The sequence below is a fragment of the Syngnathus leptorhynchus genome, chromosome 15 (genome assembly GCF_054491065.1).
Source record: "Syngnathus leptorhynchus isolate UIUO chromosome 15, UIUO_Slep, whole genome shotgun sequence".
Lineage (NCBI taxonomy): Eukaryota > Metazoa > Chordata > Actinopteri > Syngnathiformes > Syngnathidae > Syngnathus > Syngnathus leptorhynchus.
Window position 1 is genome coordinate 176,708 of NC_141209.1, and position 20,944 is coordinate 197,651.

Here is a 20,944-nt window from a genome sequence, read left to right on the forward strand (position 1 = left end):
AATCCCGTATGAGCCCGGCTGAGTGCTGAAATGCAATCGTTGGATGTGTCTGAAAATACAAATGAGCTTTTTAGCTGGCGCCGAGTTTGAATGACGGGAACATTCAAACTGCCATTGACGTGAATCGTACGTCTCCTCCGCCGCGGCGCATATTGAAAGTGAAAATGAATGCACATCACAGCACATTCACAAGCACGCAACTCCATGAGCGAAATCAAGCACATTTTATTATCCTTGAAATGATCAATAAAACAAAGACTGTTCATTTTCACAAATTGCTCAGTGATGCAGTGGATCGACTGACTTTTCGAGAGCCGACAAATGCCGTGTTCGGCCACAATCAAAACCATTCGACGTGAGACGTGTCCTATTTCTTAACGGTAAGAGCGGAGCTGGCCGGCAAGTCGAGCAAATTGAGAGGAATCTCGCCAATGTTCCAAACTGCATGACTGAAAGACAATTTCAGAGAATTTGCCATACACAATTGGTCCACTTACATCGAGATATTGCCCGCCCGCATGAATTTGGCAGGAAGGAAAGAATTTACAAAAGAGAAGTGTATTACCATCATCATCATCATCATCATCATCATCATCATCGTAATAGTTGTAACATTAAAAATACCGTATTCTTTTCCATTGGAGCGTGTGTTCTATATTCAACGTGACAGTACAGGGAGGCAACAACACACACATCCACACCACAAAACGTAAAAATAAATAAACACCATCATTTGGCTCTTTTTTTTTTTTTTTGTGGTCGTTGAAATATCGAATCATTAACTTGACGGTTTCTTTTTACAAAATCTACAATTTTCCATTGCACTCGACGATAGTATCTCAAATGAAAGGGATTCTCCTTTCGAGCAGAATGAGTGAATCGACTTGATCTTTCGAGTCTAGCGAGAAGGGAGCGGGTGAAGAAGGGGTGAAGGGAGGAGGGGTGAAGGGGTGAAGGGGTGAAGGAAGGAAGGAAGGAAGGAAGGAAGGAAGGAAGGAAGGAAGGAAGGAAGGAAGGAAGGAAGGAAGGAAGGAAGGAAGGAAGGAAGGAAGGAAGGAAGGAAGGAAGGAAGGGGACCTATGAACAGACTACATAGGAAATGAGGCTGATGAGGGTGACAGTGTAAGTCAGTTGCCATGTCCATGTAAAGGCAGAACGAGGCGGTCGGGCGGCAATAGAGCTTTTGGCTGTAAGGAAGGGATGGGGATATACAAACAATGAGCATATACATGCCCATCCACAGAAAAGAACACAACAGAAGAACTCTAACACTGACAGCTCTGACAAACCCTAAACTGCAACTTTTTAGCCATGCACTTGCTTAGTTAGTTCGTTCGTTCGTTAACGCTCACAATCAAAGTATTCGACTTCAATAGGCTGGCTTGACAAATAGACCATCGTGGAGTTAAGGATCTGGAACGGCTCCATCTACTAAATTGGAACAGGGACTTTTTGGGACAAATTGCGCGGACAGCAAAAATAGGATGGAAAAGCACACAGCGTTCGTTCGGCGTTAGTAGTAGTAGTAGTAGTAGTTAGTAGTAGAAGCGGTTCCAAATCCCAAATGGTCAAATTAGATGTCAAAAAGGAAAAAAAGGGTCCCGATGCTGTTGAATTAGAATCCAATTAAAAAAAAATAAAAAATAAAAAGAAGAAACACTCAAAGCCAAATAACCATAATAAGAACCAAAATGCCATTTGGATTAATAAAAAAGAAAAAAAAAAGACCTGTTCAAAGTATCAAATGAAAAATGTTAAGATGAATGAACAAAGTCATTTGAAATTTTGCACACACTACAACCAGATGCACACAATAGAAAACAGACACTGCGGAGAGAGGGACTCCGCTCCGAGGCTCTGAGCTCCGAGCCTCCGAGGCTCCGAGGCTCCGAGGCTCCGAGCTCCGAGGCTCCGAGCTCCGAGGCTCCGAGTTCCGAGGCTCCGAGGCTCCGAGCTCCGAGGCTCCGAGGCTCCGAGGCTCCTCTCTCATGTGTGACAAATATATTGAAGCGGCCGTGCAGTCTGGGTGTACAGTGACAACTGGAAATGAGTCATTTTGGCTTTGGTTTTAGTCCTACTGCAGGATGTTGATGCATGCTTCAAGTAAGTTGCATTTAGGGAAAGTAGAAAGGAAGGAAAAGAACATTGACAAGGCACTCACTCAAAGTGAGCAAAACAAGTGACAGACGCTGTGTCCCAATGCCATACTCCAGAAATCACATCGGGCTCGTGCTAGCAGAAAGCAACTGCGTGTACAAAGTGGGATCGCCGCTCTCTCGCCACAATGGCTTTTTTTTCCCACTTTGATTTGATTCCATTCTAGTATGATTGGGATACAGGTCAACTGGAACTAATAGCCGTCGGGAACAGGGAGGGAAAAATATGGATATGGAAATGTCAAACACCCCTTTTGAGTTCACAGTTTTGGTTCAGTTGGGGAAAAAAAAAAACATTCATGTCACGAGAGAGCGAGAGAGAGCACACACATTATTGAGTGTGCTAGCACTCTTTTGGTCGGATCAACTGGTTACATTTATTTGTGGAAATATTCAGTTGATAACATAGTGCATCCGTGTGACAATGGCCAAAGAGTCTCAAAATGGCAACAATGACTGAGCCCACTACTTTCAGTTTCTTTCTCAAAAGGATGAATGTCAAATCAAATCGCAGTATTTGCAAAAGGGGTGTATTGACCACTTCCACTGCACATTCCATAGACATAGTTGTCATGTGGGACAAATGTCCAACGAGTGCATAGCCACAAGACAGACACTGGGTCGCTGGAGTGGATTGGAGCGCTCATGAAACAATGAAGAGAACAATCAAAGAATGCTTGCTGTCTGTGTGCCCATTGCTGCACTGGAGGGAGGGAGGGAGGGAGGGAGGGAAGGGAGGGAGGGAGGGAGGGAGGGAGGGAGGGAGGGAAGGAGGGAGGGAGGGAGGCTTCAAGCTCGCAAGCTCTTTCTTCAGCTACCGTTTAGGAGACACGAGCGGAGCGCCATAACATCAGCTTTCAGCTTTGTCAGCTTTCCCCGAGCCCGTTGTCAGCCGTCCCGTCCCGTCCCGTTTGATTCAAATTCACTATGTTTCATGTGCACTCAATCCAGGCTCTTTGGATGGCAAGGACATTCCATCAGATGGCATTGAGCAGGCACGGCTCCAAATCGGAGTGAAGATTTAGGACTTTGGGAGTCTTTTACAGGAGCTAGCCGTCTGGCGCTTTGGACGGCCACTCGACCGAGATGGAGCCGGTCGGTCGCCGTTCCGTCTACGGCGCCTCCCTCGGCCGCTCCCTTTTGTCACGACCACGGATTTCACGCCGTACCGCAAATTTGCTACGCTGCCTTTCGGCCTGTTCACGTTTTCTTCAGAATCTCCATCTGACGGATGCAGACGCAAAGCGTCGCATTTGTAAATGACACCATTCTACCGGAAAGCAATTCTCGGGCAACTTCTCCTTTTGGGCTCTAGCGGACGTTCGAGAAATCCAAAGACGGATTCATCATTGCCATCTTATGAAATGACTCGATTGAAGGAAGACGCAACAGATGGATAACAGAGAACAGTATCAGGAAACAACCAACGGAGAAAGAGAATGCAGGCTTTGCATTTGATGTTGCTGCAGACAAAGCAATTTTGACTATTGTTATCAAAACCATCATGCAAATTGATGAACAAAATTCCGTCTGAGCAAAATGGAAAAAACAAAAACCAAAAAAAACGTGCCTGCCAATCAGTGAGAAATCCATACGACAAGGTTCATCTTTTTTGTAACATACTCTTGCGTAGCTTGAAGGTGCCGTCAATGGGAATCCATTTCCATTCATTTCTTTTGCATTCAAATGAGAGCGTCATCAAACTGGATTTGGTTTCGAATGTTAAGGTTGATCAAAGAATAGGTTGCCACTGTCCTTTGCAAAGTGATGGATAGACAGACCTACAGTACATACGTGATGAAAGTCAAATACTGTACATGCAAAGAAGCCAGCCAATTCAGAAAATGCAAAAAAGAAGGCAAAAGTACATCCACAGAGCATGCATGCCACTGTCAACATCAAACTCATGTCAGGGTTAGGATGGCGTGAATTTCTCTCTCAATATGATGGGATGACAGGGGCCCTGTCTGTCTGTCTTTCTTCGCAAAGAATTTCAGCGTTGAAGTCAGTGACATGATCAGCTCCTGCATACTCTTTCAAAGAAATTGGGAATGGCCAAACTGGTTGTCAGCCTATTTGTTTCTTTCTTTCTTTCTTTGTCTGATGAGGGAGAAATGATCTTCTTGACTTTCAACCAATACTTTCCTTTCCCGGTTGCGTTTTGCTAAAAGTCATCATCATGTGGGAATTCCCAAATTCTTTCAAATATACCTATTCTCTATTGGGAAGGGAAAAAAAAATGGCTGCTTAATGGATTCATGGATTGGTTTAGGTGCAAAAAGACAGAATGACGAGTATTCTTGGAAGCAAAACCCAAAGGAAAAAAAAATGAAAGAAAAAAAAATACACAGAAATTCAATGATATCTGTTCTCTCTGTTTTCTCTCTCTCGCTCTTTAAAGCAAAAATGCAAGCATCTACTGTCAATATGGACAATTAAATGTGATTATGGAGTGATTTAACCCCCCCCCCCCAAAAAAAAAGAAAATAAATCGATGACGGGATTCTTCAAATAAATCAAGACAATATACTGATTGAAAAGAAGGCTCAATGTGATCAATGGCAACATCACTGGCTCATAATGGTTCACTGGGATACAAATTTCGCTCATTATTAGGTTTGTTTTCAAATCTCAGCGAGCGAAATGTGTATATGTGACCATATGGAGCACTTTGGATGACCCCATGTGCAAGTGTAGTTCATGACACGCAAATGAACTTCTGCTACTTGCAGGCTAAGAAAACCGAGCTCTGAAGAGCCGCTTATTATTCAAATCAAATGGATTGGATTGTTTTTTCAGATAAAGTTACACTTTGCCAAACCATGGGGATGTGATGCTTTGAGACTGCCATCATCCATTCATCCATCCCTCCAGCCCTCCCTCCCTCCCTCCCTCCATCCGTACTGGTGCTGATGCATGAGCGCACATAGAAAGCAAGCAAGTGCAAACTAACCTAGCCCACCTGGATGACCCGTTTCACACTCCTCCAGGTCTTCATCGTCGCTGGAACACTCGGCAGACGACACGATGTCGTCTGTTGGATGCTTCTTCATCAGAAGGGAGAAAAAGGCACCATTTGATCACATTTGACGGCATTTGATCTCGCTGCGTTATTTGTGTTCCGTTGGAAAGGCGGGGCTCGTTAGCAGGGATGGAAAATGCAGTCTGCCACAGCTTGGCTTTTCAATGCTGGACCTGGCTTCGCCATCCCTGCCAAGCGTGTCAATCAGCGTACCGTTGAAGAGGACCTGTGTTTGCGCGTGGTGGTGGTGGACATCATGGTGGTGGTCTCAATGAAGTTAGTGGAGACATCCGAAGGCACGGCAGTGGACTTGGCGGAGCCCGCCCCGGTGGGCACGTCGCCCACCAGCCTCACGCTCCCGTTGATCTTGACATTGGGGTTGCTCTCCGCAGCCGTGTTCAACAGCTTGAGGGTATTGTAATAAAGGCCAGAGAGTTGGCCCTGAAACGGCCGGCCACGGTCGCTCCCGCCGATGGCCACGCTGGCTTGGGTGTTGAATATGGTGAGCTGGCGTCCTACGGGAGACATGTACGTCTGTTCAAAGCGGGGGAGGGAGGCCACGTAGCGTAGAGTGAGTGATTGATTCAAAGGTTGCGTTTGCCTACCTTTTTCTTGGAGCCATTCTTCCACCGGCCTGGAGTACTTGAAAGGAATTTTCTTATTGGCCAACTGAACCCGTTCAATGTCGCTGTTCCCTTGGACCAAAACATTGACGAAGCTCGAGACCAAAAGACAAAACTAGCAGTTCCTTTGTTGTTTCTCTCTCTACCTGTTGGGAAGTGTTCATTGACGGACCAGTTGTCAACCTGCAGCGTAGCGTTGCCACCGTTTCGGGTGAAGCGGACCACGTGATACTTTCCGTCATTCACCGGGGTGCTGCCCTCTCGGACGCTGATATCCACCGTCCCGATGTTGAACGTCACGCCGATTTTGCCTTGTTGCTACAATGACAGAGCAAAAATCAACACTGGCTTGGCTATGGGAAAGCCACTGTTTGATGACAGACGCGGTGAAAGGCCAACCGCTGAACCGCTGAACCGCTGGCTGTGTGTTTTCGGTGCATCACGCTTTGTGTTGATGATGACGACTAATGAACGGCGGGTGGGTCGGTCTGCCGGCCGGCCGGCCGGCCGGCCAGTGCAGCAGTCAATCACGGCCCCCGCGTACGTATTTCTACCGTGGCTGTGAGTGGGAGCTGAAAGTCAGTCAGGAGGGACACTTGGATGATGGTGATGAATGAATGAATAATGCATTTGAAATCAGACAGTAACTATAGCAACGACCTTGCACAACTAATCTTATGGTGGTCTTGGTTAAATGACAGGACGAGTTTGATTTGGGACCAAATGGACGATTCGTCCACTAGAGGACACCATAGGCAAAGGGCAACAATGTGGAGCGCCGGACTCCCAGGCTTATAGCACTGGTTGATTTTCACCAGGAGGTTAAATGAGGGCACTTCCAAAGCAAAGCAAGATCAAGAGGGAGGGAGGGAGCCCTGCCCTGCCCTGATTGACTTTGAAGCTTGATTCTCGCATCCATCCGGGTTCAGTCGCCAGTGCGCTATGAACTTACGATGTGAAGCATGAGAAAGTCCCCCAGACCCGGAGCACTGTCGATCCTGACGAGGATGCCGTCTTTGAGCGAGGTGCTAAAGCCAACGGTCAGCCTGTCGGTCCTGGTGCTCGGTTTCTCGTTGTCGGGCCACGTGAAGGTTATGAGGCCTCCTCCTTTGCCAAAGATGTATGTGGTCCCGGCTGAGCAGAGCAGAGCAGAGGAGAGCAGAAGAAGGTTTCATATCGAAGGGGCTAACAACAGGAGCCTATTGGCTGGCGGCCTAGCGGCTGTCATTCACTTTGGGGCTAGGGATCGATCGCTCGCTGTACTACAGGATAGCCGTTGCTATCAATGCCCCATTTTGAGGCGTCACGAGACTCGGCCAAATTGCAGGTGCTGTCACGTTAACCGGGCTAAATGCGTATCGTCCTGGCAAATGATCCACGTTCCTAAATGCCATGAACCAAACGACGTCTTTATTCTTCTAGATGCTGATAGACCAAAACATCCATTTCAGCAAACGTGGTCCCTCCGCCCATTTCGTTGTCGGCCGGATCAAAAGACGCCATCTGCGGTAAATGCTGTGACGAGCATACCTGATGGATGTGCCGCGGGACACCTTTTATGACAGACGGCGCTCGTGTTGGACAATTGTTTCTCTTGCTCAAAAGCACTTGTCAAAGTAAGCGTCGAGTGTAGCGTAAGCCGAAGGAAGACTTTTGTCCCGCCCGCTCCAGGTAAAGAAAGGTGTGGCGGCCCGAGGATCAGAAGAAATGATGTAGTGTGCGGCAGGATAGTCATAAAAAGCAGCCAAGGAGAAAATAGATTCTCTTCCGACGAGTACATTGCCCTCCCTGCTTGCTTTGCTGTGTGTGAGAGAGATGTGAAAGCGCCAGGCAGCGCCAGGCAGCGCAGCGCAGCGCAGCGCAGCGCAGCGCAGCGCAGCACTCACGGTCATTGCACTGCGTCCCAGTGTAGGAGGTCATGGAGCAGTCACACGTGTAGTTCTCCCACTGCTGGATGCAAATCCCCATGTTGGCACACGAGTCCTCCTGACAGGTGGTGCTGGGACCTGCAAAGTCCACAAGCCCCCACAGTCACGCACGCACGCACGCACGCAGACAGCCCCGACCCAAACCGTGGCTGGCCGGCCGGCCTCAGGGATTCAGCATCATACAAACACCAAATCGCCGGCCACCTTTAAAGTGTGTGTGTGTGTGTGTGCGCATTGGACCTGCCTCATAGCAAAGCCACACCCAAAGGAAATATTCCAAACGCTCGCGCTTTCAATTTGTGTCCCAATTGGTTTGGGCTGCATTTTTCCTTGATCTAGTTCTGCAAGCTTTTGCATGGAGTGATTGCAATGATCAACGACAACATTGTGACCAAATATCATTGATGGGCTTCTATAATGGCATGGAGAGAGACAAAAACAAAAGAGAAATCAATTTCACGTGTGTCAAAAGCGGCAGCGAAGATGAGGCAGTAGATGACGAGGCAGTTTAAATGACAAATCGTGATGCGTCGGCTTCGAAGAAATGTATACGTACAAGCACACAGAAAAATGAGACACTAGATTGCCATGGACAAAAAAGTGTGATTGATGAGATTTTATTTTATAAAATGAATCAATCATCTCCTACTTTATTGTTGTACAGCAAAAACCTTCATTATCAACCGCATTCAGATTGTCACAGTGAGCACAGACAAGTAAGTACACATTGTCACTTGCTGTCTGTCAACAGACATTCATTAGTCTAACATGGGAGTCTGGAAGCCACCGGAACAAAAAGAACATTACAATACACTCAATGCCCGACTTGAATGATGTGGCTGCTGGCTGGCTGGCTGGCAGGCAGGCAGGCAAAAAAAAAAAAGAAATACTGTACAGAAAATGATTTCCATGCAAACAACAAGAACAACATATGGAAGCCGACCCAGAAGCCTATGGAGGATGGAAACAATGACACCTTCTCGCTCATGCAAAGCCCATGGATGGAATAAGTCGCCAGAGCAAAAAGTCCAAGCGGAAGTCCAAAGGAAAACAAATGAAAAGCCTCGGCGTGTTTTGCGCTCGCTCCACTGAAATCGGACTAAGCGCCGCGCCGCGGCATGTCTGTCCCCTTTCTCGCAAAAGCCCAAAGGAGAAGTACCTTGTAGAATTGGATTTAGACTTTCATCAGCTCAAATTCACCCACGGAATCGGCGGCGGCCAATGTGGCCGATAAAGCCAGCCGGCGTCTGTCCGGAGCCGGGCTTAGCCGTGGCCGAGCGACGCCACGAGCACGGCTAAGGCCACGGAGCAACGTCGGTAGGCACGCCAGGCCGTGCCGCTACTGTTTGTATTGAGCAGGTAGAAGGAGCCGCCCCAGCTGCTGGAGTTGAACTTTACGTCAGGCCCGGACCTGAGGGAGCGTGTACCTTCACATCCACGCTCAATCTGCCCGCTACGAAACAAGGCGTCGCTGATGAGGTCTGGCAGACGCCCGTTGAGGTCCACTGAAGCCAAGCAGCCTTGGAAACCCTCTCTGGAGGCCACCAGTTTGGGAAGACTACCATACATGCCAGGACCCAATCCAGCGATGAAAAGGTCGCCTGAAGACATTCAAAAGCTGCTAGCAACCCACGTTTGAACAACTGCACTGGCTTGATACACACACACACACACACGCACACCTTAGCCATTCAACAAATGTCCAAAGTTTTGAGAGACCTTAAGGAATGGGAGCAGGTGGGTGGGGGTGGGGCAGTTATTGCCCTCCGTTTCCAAAGACTCATTGAGTATGGTCGAAAGGAGAGGACAAACCCTGGCCCTGTCCCAGCTTTTATGGAAGGTGTTGCAGGCAGGCAGGCAGGCAGGCAGGCATCCAATTGAAAGGTGATCCTTATACTAACTCAATATTTGTAGGCTAAAAAGGATTTGCCAACCACTTCCCATCCAAATAAGGGTTTGGACATTGCTGTCAAGCCTCTTTGCATACCTTTCAGGTCCAAGTTCTTGGCCCCATTGATGCTCTGAATTGTGGCTATGGCATCCACTTTGAGGGTATGAGTGTTGCTGTTGTCTCGGGTGATGGCCACGTTGTGCCACTGGTTGTCATTCAGGGCTCGTTCACTTTTGCCCTTGATCAAATTGGGCCCGTTCCCCAGGTCAAACACGTAATGGATATATCTGCGGGGGAGGACATCCTTAGACTCGCATAGAACATACTCAGAGACCAGACCAGACCAGACCAGACGCCACGCGAGACCAGACCAGGGAATCGGACCTTTTCCAACTCACCCTTTCACCAGCTCGACGGCAATAAAATCACTGCCATCTCCCGAGTTGAATAGGATGAAGCCGTCGGCGGAGGTGGTCTTGAACTGGAAGAAGAGGTGCATGGAGGCGTAGGCCTGGAGGGTGGCCAGGCTCAGATAGCTACTCTTGGATTTAAAGGTGACCGGGTCAGCGATAATGGAACGGATCCCAAAGCGGGCGTTGAGCTCGCAAAAATCAATGTCGCCGTTTTTGCACAGGTCGATGTAGAGCATGCCATTGAATCTGGAGGAGAAGAAAAAGGGGCAGGCAGAGGCAAATATTGCATTTTTCTGAAGAAAAGCGGGGCCAGCCAGCCAGCTAGCCAGCCAGCCACTCTTGCCTGTCCAAATAGGAGTGCGCTTGCTTTTCTACCTGAGGCTCTGCAGATGACCAATGAAGCTGGACGGGATGCTGGAAAGAAACCTGCGCTCGGTCATGACGCCCGTTTCAATGTTGTGGAACTCCAGACGTGTGTGGTCACCCACCATTTGGCCTGAAGATGGTGCGGGCAGGGGATGGGGTGAAAAGAAAGACAAAAAGAAAAAGAAAAGAGAACACCGTCTGACACTAACACAAAAGGAAGGGCTGATTTAAGGAGAAAGTCATCGAATTAGAGCGATGCCAGCCGCCCCGCCCTGCCCCGCCCCGCCCCGCCCCGCCCGACCACACGCGTGCAAGGAGCGGCCGGCGAGGTAAGGAGGTGAGAACACCATGAGCCCATGTACCTTCTGCTACATCATCGTCAACGATTAGCTTGTAGCTTTTGCCGCGACGCGCCACTCGTACCGTATGCCATTCGTTATCATTGAGCTTTTGCCCGGCATACAGCGTCTCCGGTCCTTTGCCTGAGAACAATCACAAAGTTAAACACATCCGGAGCCTGCAACCAATCCTTTGGTTTTCGTCTAGTTTGGGAACCAAAGGTTTGGTTCAAACAGTGGCAAAAACACACAACATTTGTCAAAGGACACTCCTGGAGTTTTGCTTGACCACTGACGCTTCTCATACAGTAGTAGCAGTAGTAGTAGTAGTAGTAGTAGTAGTAGTAGTAGTACTTTGCCATCGTGACTGCTCTGGCCTTATCATTGTACGTATAAGAGAATGCCTACATGAACACGATGACTCGTCAGAGTTAGCTTTTCTTCTTTACTTTGTACACTAAAGCAGCTTGCGGTTCGCATACGTATATTGCATCAACACATCATCATAGAAACATAGAAAGCAAAATGAAACTTGAGTGGTAACTTACTGGAGTTACAGTTTATCCTGATACAGTCTAGATGGGGAAGAATAAATGACAGATGAAATTGCATCCTTCAAGGTTACAGCTGCAGACATCCAAAAACAAAAGTTCCACCCTTCCGGGGACGTACACATGGAGAAAGACGGCCATTTTCATTGCGTCCATCTTTATCTTGGACAAAGCCACAATTTGAACTAAGTCTTTGTGTTCTTTTGGATGGATGTAGGTGAGCTACAGATAATTGTGAGGGAGGGACAATATTCAACAGTAAAATGGCCACTTTTGGTACCAGCCGCATTTGATTTCCAACCCCCAAAATTGGACTTGGATTGTTTGAATCATCAACCCTATTTGAAGTCAATGGCATGGTATCAGTTTGACTTTGGGTTTGAAGCTTCTTTGAGCTGTGGGGGTCGGTCACCGTGCGGCTGCTAGTTTCATGTGCCGTCAACCGCAACAGAAAAGTGGGAGCAAACAGCCGCGATCCAGTCAGCACCAGCACCGTGCAGAGGCACGGGACCCCAGCCATCACATCTCGTGCGCTACAATCCAGAAATATACACGATGCGCAGCTGTGTGTGTACACTGCAGTTTGGCGGGAAGAAAGCTTCAAAGAATAACCCGTCGTCGTATGTGTCTGGTCACGTTACGAGTTAGGTTTACGGTGGGTGGTCGTTGTACAATTTGAGCGGTGGGGAAAAGGCTCGTCTCGGCACGGCACGGCTCGGCTCGTCTCGGCACGGCTCGGCTCGGCTCGGCTCGGCTTGGGGTCGCAGCCAGCTGTAGGTTTTGCTGGGCTCTGTTGTCGGGCTGTTCGCCAGACGGGCCGCAGGCTTAAGGCCTTTGAAGGGGTGAATACCATCTTTTGACAAAGCAGAATGGAAAATGGCAGATAAATGCAAAAGCTCCACACACCATCGTCAGCAGATGACATAAATCACTCCAGAAAGGTGAGAAAGAAGATCTCAAAACAGAATCATGGGAATGCAAATCAAAGTTTTGTCTATCTTGTGGTGGATCGCTGGTGGAAGTCAACTCTCAGAAAGTCTCAGCGCATTTGTTTTTCGGCTCATTTGGAAATTTGTCTTCAAATCAGGTCACAATCACCTTCAAATGTCTTTGCGGGCTTTTACCGCTGACTTCCTCCAAAAAAAATCAAAGAACATAAAGAAGATCTGGGCTATTACACCAGCCACTTGCCTTTTCCAAACATTGAACCAGAATGACGTGTTGTGATGGTGTAGCATCTCTAACGCAATCTCAAAATGTACAGCAGAACCTCAAAATCTTGTATTTTGCGGGCCACTTTGCATCAGGAGAGCTCCGTTTGCGCCAAAGCCCAATCGGCGCCAGAATTTGCGTGAAACTTTGCTGAATTTGGAGCCGTACCAGTGTCTGTATTATTTTCAGGTTTAGCTATTTTGTCCTGACGCTTGCAATTTCCAAGAAGGACACGTGTGAGCTGCACAAACTATCCCCAAAAAAAAAGAACGACTTGACCCTTGAGGTTCCACTGTAGCTGCAGTTACAAACGTTTTCTGCAGTCACACTCATGCAAACTAACGAAGGCTCCTGTTCTCGAAGCCGACGTGAACCTTTAAGGGATGGGAGTATGCTGTCTGACGAACGGACAACGACAATTGAGACGGTGACATGAGCAGATCATCACAAACCACCTGATGAGAAGAGCCAAGGTGCGGACGCAGGGAGGGGGGGAGGGACGGAGGGAAGGAAGGATGGTGGAGGGAGGGACGGGGGAGGGAGGGAGGGGTGCCTACGATACCTAGATTGACGGTGAGTTTGACGCGGCCTCCGTCCAACTCCAGCCTGAGCGTGTCGGCCGAGTCTCGGGAGGTGGTGGCCATGAGGAGGCCGTAAGCCCTCTGCGAGCGAAAACGCAGCGACACGTCCTCTGCCTCGGTGTGCGTGACGCTTGGCATCACTACTTTCATATACATGCTGCCGTCGTAGGAGAGGATGGAGGCCTCTGGAACACACACACACACACACACATTCAAAATCCAAAAGTCCGGACCACCGAAAGTGAAGATGGCTCTTTTGAGTGACAGAAAAATTGCTAACCATAGTGCAATATTTCACTTCATTATGCCTTGGAAAGTCATTTTTATACCACCTATATGTGATTGACCCACGTTTGGTCTTTTTAAGGAGTAAAAATGAGCTTTTCAGGGAACTTCATTGCAGGCCAGAAGATAAGGACAGAGAAAAACAGGCAGAATTACAATGCGGCTATTATTTGGTCTGCAGAAAATAATCTCACAATTTGCGGAAGATAATTACTTTTACACTATGACCAAGTCAAATCCACGGACACCTGGAAAGAACATTGCTGGGCAGTACGGTGCAAGGTTCAGGCACGGTATGCCGCCGGCTTTTTGAGGATGACGAGGGAATTCGCAACTGCCCGAGAGGAAAGCAACGGAGAGCCTACGGCCGTGCTCAAACGCCTTCCGTTTGACGGCCAAGACGGAAACATCAAAGAATCCTACTGTTCTGGCAAAGCCATGCCAAAAGCTCCCGTGTTTGCTCTTAGCTTTCTTTACCTCTCTCACAGGTGCGAGACCAATAACCCGTGCCGGTGCAGTCGCAGATGAATCGATTCCAGCCTTCTTTGCAGGCGCCTCGGTTCTTGCAGGGGTAACTCTCGCACTGCTTGCCGGCTTGCTTGTTGCAGGAAGGCTTAATCCCGGCACCGTTTTGCGCCTCGGCGATCTGACGGATGTCTTTGCTTCGACCGTCGATAAAGAGATCGCGCACGCAGCCCACGTAGCCGTAGTTGAGCATGGCCGTCCACAGCTCGGTGGGCAAAATGAGCTTGCCGCGATCGCTGGGGAGCCCCCCCAAGTACATGTCGCCTTCCAGGTCAAGGATTTCGCTCTCGCCGCTTGCGGTGAATGGGGTCCTTCTGCTGTTGACAGAGATGGTACCTGGGAGGGAGGGAGGGAGGGAGGGAGGGAGGGAGTCATTCCAGGACACTACGCTAGACGCTGGATGAAAAGCGGAGCCGTGACGGCTTGCGCCATTCGCTGTCCTTTTCTGTTGAGCGACCCACCCACCCACCCATCCACCCACCCACTCTGTGGACGGAACCGACCTGAGCGACCGTCTCTCTGGATGTCCACGTGATACCAGGCGCCGTCGTTGACCTTTGTTTGCGTGGCCTTCACCTTGATGGTTCCTGAGCCCATGTCCAACAGCAGGTACAGACTTCCATCCAACAGCTCGACAGCAAAGAAATCCACCTGAGGGAGGAGAAAATGCAAACTTTCTCGTCTCGGTAGGGGTCTTTGACCCGGTCGTGACCTTGACCCCAATTAAAGCACGGCGTCATTTGAGACGGGCTGACCTTGGTGTTCTTCTGGCTCCTGGACGCATCTTTGCGCTCTTGCGGCTTGCCGTGGGTGAAGAGGATGAGGCCGTTGGGCTCCGTGGTGCGAAAATCAAAAGAGATGGATCCCATCCGCTTGGTATTCCACTTGGGTAAGCTGATATAGGCCTCTGGAGTCTCAAAAGAAATGGGGTCCAGCGTAGCCACATTTTCACATTTGTAGGACACCTCGCCTTGGATCTTCATCTTGTGGTCAACTACCCGAGCCAGTCGGGACAACTCCAGGCGGATGTCGTTGTTCTTGTACACCACCTGCGCAAGAAAGAAGATATACGAGGGAGACTGGAAGACCTGATGTATGACTAAATGTCCTCACAATCAAGGAAAGCACCAGAAGGAAAACGGGAATCTCTTATCACCGCGCTTGTAAATGCTGTCAATAACAATGGGGGGATGGAGTCAAGGGGAGGAGAGCTGGGGAGGGGAAGGGGGGAGAGGGGGGAGAGGGGGGAGAGGTGTGTGTGTGTGTGTGTGTGTGTGTGTGTGTGCGCGCCCGCGTGCACGCGAGTGAGTGAGTGAGTGAGTGAGTGAGTGAGTGAGTGAGTGAGTGAGTGAGTGAGTGAGTGAGTGAGTGAGTGAGTGAGTGAGCAAATGGAAATTTGCTCAAGTGGAAAATTGAAAGCCTTTTTTTACCTCTAATTCTCTAGGCAGAGTAACTCCTGTCTGGCCATATTTTGGTGGAAGGCATACATCCAAAAAATACCCTTGCTTTGTTTAATTTGACTCTTTTCTATTTGCCTATTTTATGATGAGGCTCTGTGCTGTGCCCAGTGGATAGAGTGAAGGGTTCAGCTGGAGATTTGACAGTAGATAAAGTCCTGGGAAAGGATTTTTTTGCATCTTCTTTCTCCATTTGTTTCATCCTTCCACGAATATGGTGTCAAAGCCCAGCCACGCACGCTTTCTGCTGCTCTGATTGAAGAAAATGGCATTGGAACAGCTACGTAAGAGTCAAGCCCAGAAAAAAAAACATTTGCGTCTCTCTGAAATACAGTCTGCGACAGCTTGTGCTGTAAGTGCTGGAAAGAATCATGGCACTAAAGCATGACCACTTTGGTTGGAAGTTTTTTTAAAACGCTCAAGTGTTCTGGGAAATGTTTGGACACATCCATATTCTTCACCTTAAAACATCTGAAAACAACTTGACTTGACTTCTTTTGGGTGAAAACATGACGTTGCTCAACGTTCTCATCTAAACAAAGCAAGATATGTTTGAGGCCAATGGCTAAGTCACCTCCAACACTTTATTGGGCAACTTGGGTTTTTTGCAGGCGTCGTCATGCCCTTCCTCACCAAAGCGGTGCGTTTCACCATCTCAATCTATTGGCCGGGTAAATGAAGGACATGTGCGAGGTAGAGGGTGGTGCCGGTGCTGCGGGAGGGGGGGGGGGGGGGGAGATGGAGTAGTGAGTGACAATTACAGCAATTATGTGTTATTGTAGGCCATTATGCATTTTGTAGGCTCTGAGATGTAGCCTTTCTCTGTAATTGCTGCCTTATGAAAGGCACGATATTGCCGGGCCAGACAGCCGCCCAAGCACGGGCTACCCGGGGCAACCGGTATTTGGAGCCATGGTAACAAAACATTTTTCGATAATGCCACTCTAGATGGCGAGTACAAGAGGATTGCAAGCAGGCAAATTAGCCGCCTAATGGTTGGGGAGGCAGGAGCAGAGGAGAGGAGAGGAGAGTGCTCAACACACGTGAAACGGGAAAGACAACAAATCTTTCCGAAAAGACAGCACGTCATCACGCTCGCTTGCATTATACAAGCCTGTACACCTGGGGACGTCATGCTTTTCAGCCCAATGACTTAACCAGGCTCGTCTTCAGACGCCTATTTAAAGAAAATGTCGATGTGACATCTGCAAACTCATAGGGAGCACGGAAGAAAATGCTCGGAGCATGTTGACGCCACCTTGAAGTGCGTGCGTGCGTGCACGCGTGCTTGGCATTTGTGGACGCTCAAAGGAGTTTCATTATTCAAATGCTTTTTTCATGTCATTATCAAGCTGCAGGCTACTGTTTTGTAAATCATGCTCCTTTGAAAATAGAATCCGCGTACTGGCAAAATCATGCCTTTTTCGGAGACCCCAATGATGTTCTTTTTGAAGCGATTTCAACTGGCTCCGGGTCTACGTTTGCCTACTGCCCAATGTCAATTTGCTCTGCCCCATTCTTTTTCGATGCTAAACTCCTTGAACGGGAACGAAGAAACAAGACATCTGGGGGGGTTGGAATGAGGTGCAGACAAGACTTATATATACGACAGGTAACAAGAGGCAGGTGAGAGGAATCGAACTAATCATGGAGGGGAGGGGCGAGCACACAGACAGAAACCATGACAACAGACACATAGTGGAACGAACGGCTGGGGCTGGGCTGGGGCTGGGCTGGGGCTGGGCTGGGGCTGGGCTGGGGCTGGGCTGGGGCTGGGCTGGGGCTGGGCTGGGGCTGGGCTGGGGCTGGGCTGGGGCTGGGCTGGGGCTGGGCTGGGGCTGGGCTGGGGCTGGGCTGGGGCTGGGCTGGGCTGGGCTGGGCTGAGGACGAGACTTGACGCCAGTGGACTTTGTATATCCACTTTTGATATATTGTTGTTGTTTTGTGGCACGATGGGGAGGAGCAATTGAATTTGAGAGGGTAATATTGCTCCCAAAAGTTGATGACCTAGGAAATTGGCAGCTATTTCATGTGAAGTTAAGGGAAACACAACATACATCCAGATCTATGACGCAATCTGAATATGAATGATAAAATCCTACAATATGAAAATGCATGCATCTTTAGTTTTGTGCAAAGCAATATTTCTGTGAGCATGTATAGATGAAAGACAACTCCACAGGGTTCTCCCTCTTTCTTCTTTATTTGTTTGTCGTATTTGGACATTTGTGTCTGCCCTCCTGCCTGGCTGCCTGGCTGCCTGGCTGCCTGCCTGCCTGGATTTGAGGATCCCGGACCTAACTAGCATGCTCAGAGTAGGAAGTGGGCCAGAAGGGGATTAATTTGCTACTGCAGCACTTCCTCACTCTCCCTGCAGCCCATATGACACTGTGCCTGCCTGCCTGCCTGCCTGCCTGCCCAATGTGTGTTGTTTTGGAATGGCGGCAGAAAACGTCAGCTCCCTGCTGCAGCCACTCACCCGACCTCATACAAGTGTTGCTTTGAATGTGTTTTGGGCTACAATGTCGATAAAATGGTGCGCTGGTTAACAGCAATACTATGAATGGGCAGATTCCTTAAGTAAGGAAAGAAGGCTGTATTTACTAAGGCCTCTTGACAGTGAAACTGGTTCATTATCTGAGTGAGCAGCCAAGATTACACGGGGTTTGCAAAGCACCACCTGAATGTTGATTTGATTTTTTCGGGCTCTGCAGCAGCAGCATCTGCAGCAGCAGCAGCAGCAGCAGCATCTGCAGCAGCAGCAGCATCTGCAGCTGCAGCCGCAGCCGCAGCCGCTATGTGAGAATGCCAATTTCTCTCGTATTGAAAAGCACCACTGTTGAAGCCAGCTTACCTCCTTGAGACAGCCCATGAAGTTGTTGCTCACAGGTGATCCAGGCAAGTCAGCGGTGCTTGGGCTTCCCCCAACGTAGAAGAAGTCATCGGAGCCAAGCATGGTGTAGTCCTCTTGGGTATAACCCGTGGTGGTTAAAATCCCATCCACTGAGATTGTGACCTAACACGGAGGAATAAAAGGAGGTCATTCAATGATTGTTTTCATATCTGAGGACAAAGGTAGCAGCACTGCTTTGGAAGAAGCACGTTTGCGCTACGGAGTCTCAGCAGGTCAGTGAGATATCACGTTAGCCTAGAATACACCAACACAAGTCCCAAACCAGGACGCAAGACTCACACCCGCCAAAAGTGAATGGAAGACAATTCAGGACAACTGGAACGGCAGATCCACCTTGCAGGACATCTTCATCAAATGCTTTTTGATTTTTTTTTTTTGTCAACAAATGCTGTGAAAAATACGGCATCGATTTCTATCACTGCAAGGTGGGCCACCTCATCAGAGAGGTTGATTGAAGATCAAGGAATAGGCACAGGAGGAGTTGGAGTGATTTCTTTAGTCAAATGTCGTCATGAGGTTTACTCCACGGACACGCTGTCCGTGTCAACGTTGCACTTGAAATCGAGGTAGCACTTTGAGAAAGCCCAGGAAAAAGAGGAAACGGGAGCTACGGAAGGAAGCATTGGCCAAAAGCACGACAACCCAAGGCAGCAAAATATGGCAATAAGAAATGATGGATATCTACCAGACAATGAAGTGTTTTGAACGTGGCGGCGTATTGGAAACCTGATTGCTTTGCAAAAAGGGGAAGCGGGTTAGACATCAACACAAATCCAATGGAAAAGGAGTTTGCGGGTGAGGTCAGGTGAGGCAAATGGGCCAAAACAAAAGTGAACAAACAAAGTTCAGACTACAATGGTCAGGAAAGCGGCTCCTTCCTTACCTGCCGAAGGTTGCGAGTCACTTTGACCTCGTGCCAGGAATTGTCGTTGAATTTGCCGTTGACCGGCTCGACGATGGCTTCGAAGGCTCCGGAACCCAAGTTGATCACGAGGGAGACGGCGCCGTCCTTCAACGCCAAGTTGACGTAGTCGGCCGATTTACCCGTGTGAAGGATAAGGCCGTTGCGCTGCCAAGTCTTGAACGAGAGCGTGATCTCGTCGCTGCTGCTTTGGATTGGGTTCTGAGAGAGGTCGTAGCAGAAGTATTCGGAACCACGGAATGTGGCCACGTTCTCTTCCCTTGCTGTGGGGGGGGGGAGAGAGCCGTTGTCACTCACTAGCTACTTGTGCTCCTCGCCAGCGACAGAAAAATGCCTAAAGCTGCAAGTCTGTGATCTGAGGCATTGATTAAAGCTCAACAAAAAGTCACTTCCCTCCAACTCTTGCTAAAATGTGCCTTCATCAGTCATTCTTTGCTCCTCCACCAGTCAAAAGAGAAATCACCGCATCACACTTGAAAAGACATTTACCTCGGTGGCGTGCGCCGATGTTGGTGACTGCTGGGATGGATATAGGAGTTGAGGTATTCAAATATCAAGGCAAAAAAGAACAATTTGGACATGCTTGAAGGATTGGCCTTCGTGAAAACATGTTTCAACATTGCATTTTGACTTTCATTTGATTCTACGCGTCAGCAAGAAAAAAAAGACGCTATTGTTGGCTTATTTTTTTCGGGAGAGCTTGATGAAAAGGAGCGATTTGGTGAACAGCCCTATCGGTTCCTTTGCACGTCATGCCATTGGCATGAGATGGGAAGCTAAACTCCCCTCCCCTCACCTTCCTATCTTGGCCACCCCACGGTGAGGGGAAAAAGGCTCATAATAGTAAGCAAGAACAAGCTCGCTAGTCCATCCATAAAGAAAATGACCCGCAGCATTGGGAACACCACTCTGCTTGCTTCAAACATGCTGTTTGGGAAGAAGAAAAGTTGAAAAGCCACCCTTTGATTTCTCCAAAAGAGAAAATCTGCCTTTTGACGCTTTGGGTCATATTGTGTGCGTGCGTGCGTGTCTGCTCAGACCAATGTGAAAACACAGCAATCTCAAATGATCCCGTGTGAGGGAAGGAAATGATTTGCATTTGTCAGCGCTGCGGGTCACACCACATGAAAACGGCTGCGTCGTTGACATCCTGCTCCTGCAATTTCGCATCCATTTGACAAATCCTTTTTCATCTCCCCCAATTAGTCTTATTGCATTTCTTCCTTCAACCTTTCAATTTGCAACTCCAGCATAAGAAATGTGGGAGAAGTAACATGGACTAAAAATACCAAACACGGTACACGTGTGCGTGCGTGCGTGCGTGCTTGCGTGCGCCTAGAAACAAAACTTTCAAATGCCCTCGTAATTGCAGACGTATCCAGCACATTATCCGCATCAGCCGTTGCGTTGACTGGTGTTCAATTTCAACTGACAAACACTTTTAAAAGCATCGTTTGAAGCATATTTAGTGTGGACCTGGATGGAGACTTGTTCAGTTGAACTCCTGAGGGTATTAAGAATCAAGCGATGGACACACACACACACGCACGCACACGGTCGAGCTGAACCAATTCCAAGGATCAACACAATGAGCGTGTCACGTTAAGGGAAAGCCTTTGCATGAAATGATATTGATGTAGATCAATGCAGAGACGTAGGCAACCTTCCGCCCGCACGAAACCTATTACACGGCCCACCGAGTGCATTATGTCCACCGCGATGTGACGCACAGATGGCACCAAAGAAAAAAAAAAAGGCTG

At 48.7% G+C, this 20,944-nt stretch overlaps 1 protein-coding gene across 1 annotated transcript; it reads right to left on the reverse strand.

Moving 5' to 3' along the window:
- Positions 1–279: 279 nt before the first annotated feature.
- Positions 280–19,606, reverse strand: LOC147044818 (neurexin-3a-like). The gene is made up of 20 exons (XM_085932536.1): positions 19,601–19,606; positions 19,146–19,484; positions 18,203–18,364; positions 14,647–14,940; positions 14,395–14,542; positions 13,844–14,227; positions 13,063–13,266; positions 11,286–11,312; positions 10,762–10,881; positions 10,409–10,529; positions 10,019–10,279; positions 9,717–9,907; positions 9,157–9,330; positions 7,688–7,807; positions 6,754–6,935; positions 5,948–6,119; positions 5,784–5,873; positions 5,392–5,693; positions 5,110–5,203; positions 280–449 (listed from the first exon to the last, which is right to left on the reverse strand). The coding sequence occupies exons 1-20, from the start codon at positions 19,604–19,606 to the stop codon at positions 280–282; spliced, it is 3,561 nt and encodes a 1,186-aa protein (XP_085788662.1).
- Between the last annotated feature and the right edge of the window lie 1,338 nt (positions 19,607–20,944).